Below are 1,210 nucleotides of genomic sequence, written 5' to 3' on the forward strand. Positions count from 1 at the left end.
GGCTGCCCAGGCCCTGGGGAGGGCTGTCTGGGCACAGCTCCTCTGGGTGGGCTCGGTGCTGTCCCTCTGCTCTCCCCCCAGAGGCTGGAGCTGGGGGGGGTGCCTCTGAATGGGGGGGTGTTCCTGGGGTCCCAGGGCAGGAGCTGATGGGTCCTGGGCTCTCCAGACCGGGTGCCATGGGAGCATCTGGGCGCAGGGACACGCCTCTCCCTGATGCTGTGATGATGGAAGACCCGCCTCTCCTGCCCAGGTGACCAGGCTCAAGGGTCTCCATCAGGAGAGGGGTTCCTGGCTGAGTCCCCTCCCTCTCTAGGGGTCTGGGGGACCCCCGGGTCTGCTCACTCACCGCAGAAGATGCTGTGCCTGGTGGCTGAGAAGAGGTACCTTTCTATTTTGGGTTCACAGCCCAGCTTCTCCAGGCGCCCGTAGCAGCAGTCGTGGGCATGGCAGCACCTGTGAAGGTCGTGGACGGCCTGAAGGCGCCTGTGAGCCCAGCTGGGCTGGACTGGGGGCCACCTGGCGGGCTTAAGGCCCAAAGGGGCTCGCAAGTGTGGTGGTCATGCCTCAGCTTCCTCGGTACCCCCAGCTCCCCGCAGGATGCTCCCCCTGGCGCCTCCATCCTCCAGGCAGGACGGCGGCTGGGCCGCCTGCTCACCAGTCTGTCTTGTCCACCGGCCAGTGGGAGCCACCGACACCGCAGTAGCAGCCGTAGTCGTTGTACTGCAGCGCGGGCTTCCCCGTCATCCTCTCGATCATCACCCCAAACTGGACCAGGTTCCCGCCGGCCAGGGCCGCTGCGGGGACGGAGCGGGGAGGGCGTCAGCTCCCTCGGGGCCCCACCCTCTGTGGCCAACTGCAGTCCCCACATCTGAGTGCAGGCATCTCTCGGATCGTCTCGGGAACCTCCACCTCCCCAAGCACCTCACTCCCGATGATAAGAGTGCTAATCAGTAATACGACAGAGACGACAGAGGAGATGGCTGGACAGCATCGCAGACTCAGTGGACATGAATTTGATCAAACTCCGGGAGTTGGTGATGGACAGGGAGGCCTGGCGTGCTGCGGTCCATGGGGTCGCAAAGACTGAGCAACTGAGCAACAATGCCAGTCAGTAGTGCTGTTCCTGTGACGCCACTGCACCTTGGTCTCCTGGTCCTCACCTGCATCGTGTCCCCACCCGACCTCCCACCCCTGCTCTCCTTCCACCGTC

The 1,210-nt window shown here is 64.6% G+C and overlaps 1 protein-coding gene across 1 annotated transcript in view; it reads right to left on the minus strand.

The window, feature by feature from the left end:
* PLA2G2E (phospholipase A2, group IIE) overlaps positions 1-1,210 on the minus strand; it is a 3,557-nt gene that overhangs the window by 1,727 nt on the left and 620 nt on the right. The window contains exons 2-3 of the mRNA XM_010829946.1: positions 656-794; positions 347-453 (exon numbers count right to left, since the gene is read on the minus strand). Coding sequence (XP_010828248.1) covers positions 347-453; positions 656-794 — 246 coding nt within the window. The remainder of the gene's footprint in view (positions 1-346; positions 454-655; positions 795-1,210) is intronic.

This window comes from Bison bison, unplaced genomic scaffold (genome assembly GCF_000754665.1).
Source record: "Bison bison bison isolate TAMUID 2011002044 unplaced genomic scaffold, Bison_UMD1.0 scf7180017864516, whole genome shotgun sequence".
Classification (NCBI taxonomy): domain Eukaryota; kingdom Metazoa; phylum Chordata; class Mammalia; order Artiodactyla; family Bovidae; genus Bison; species Bison bison.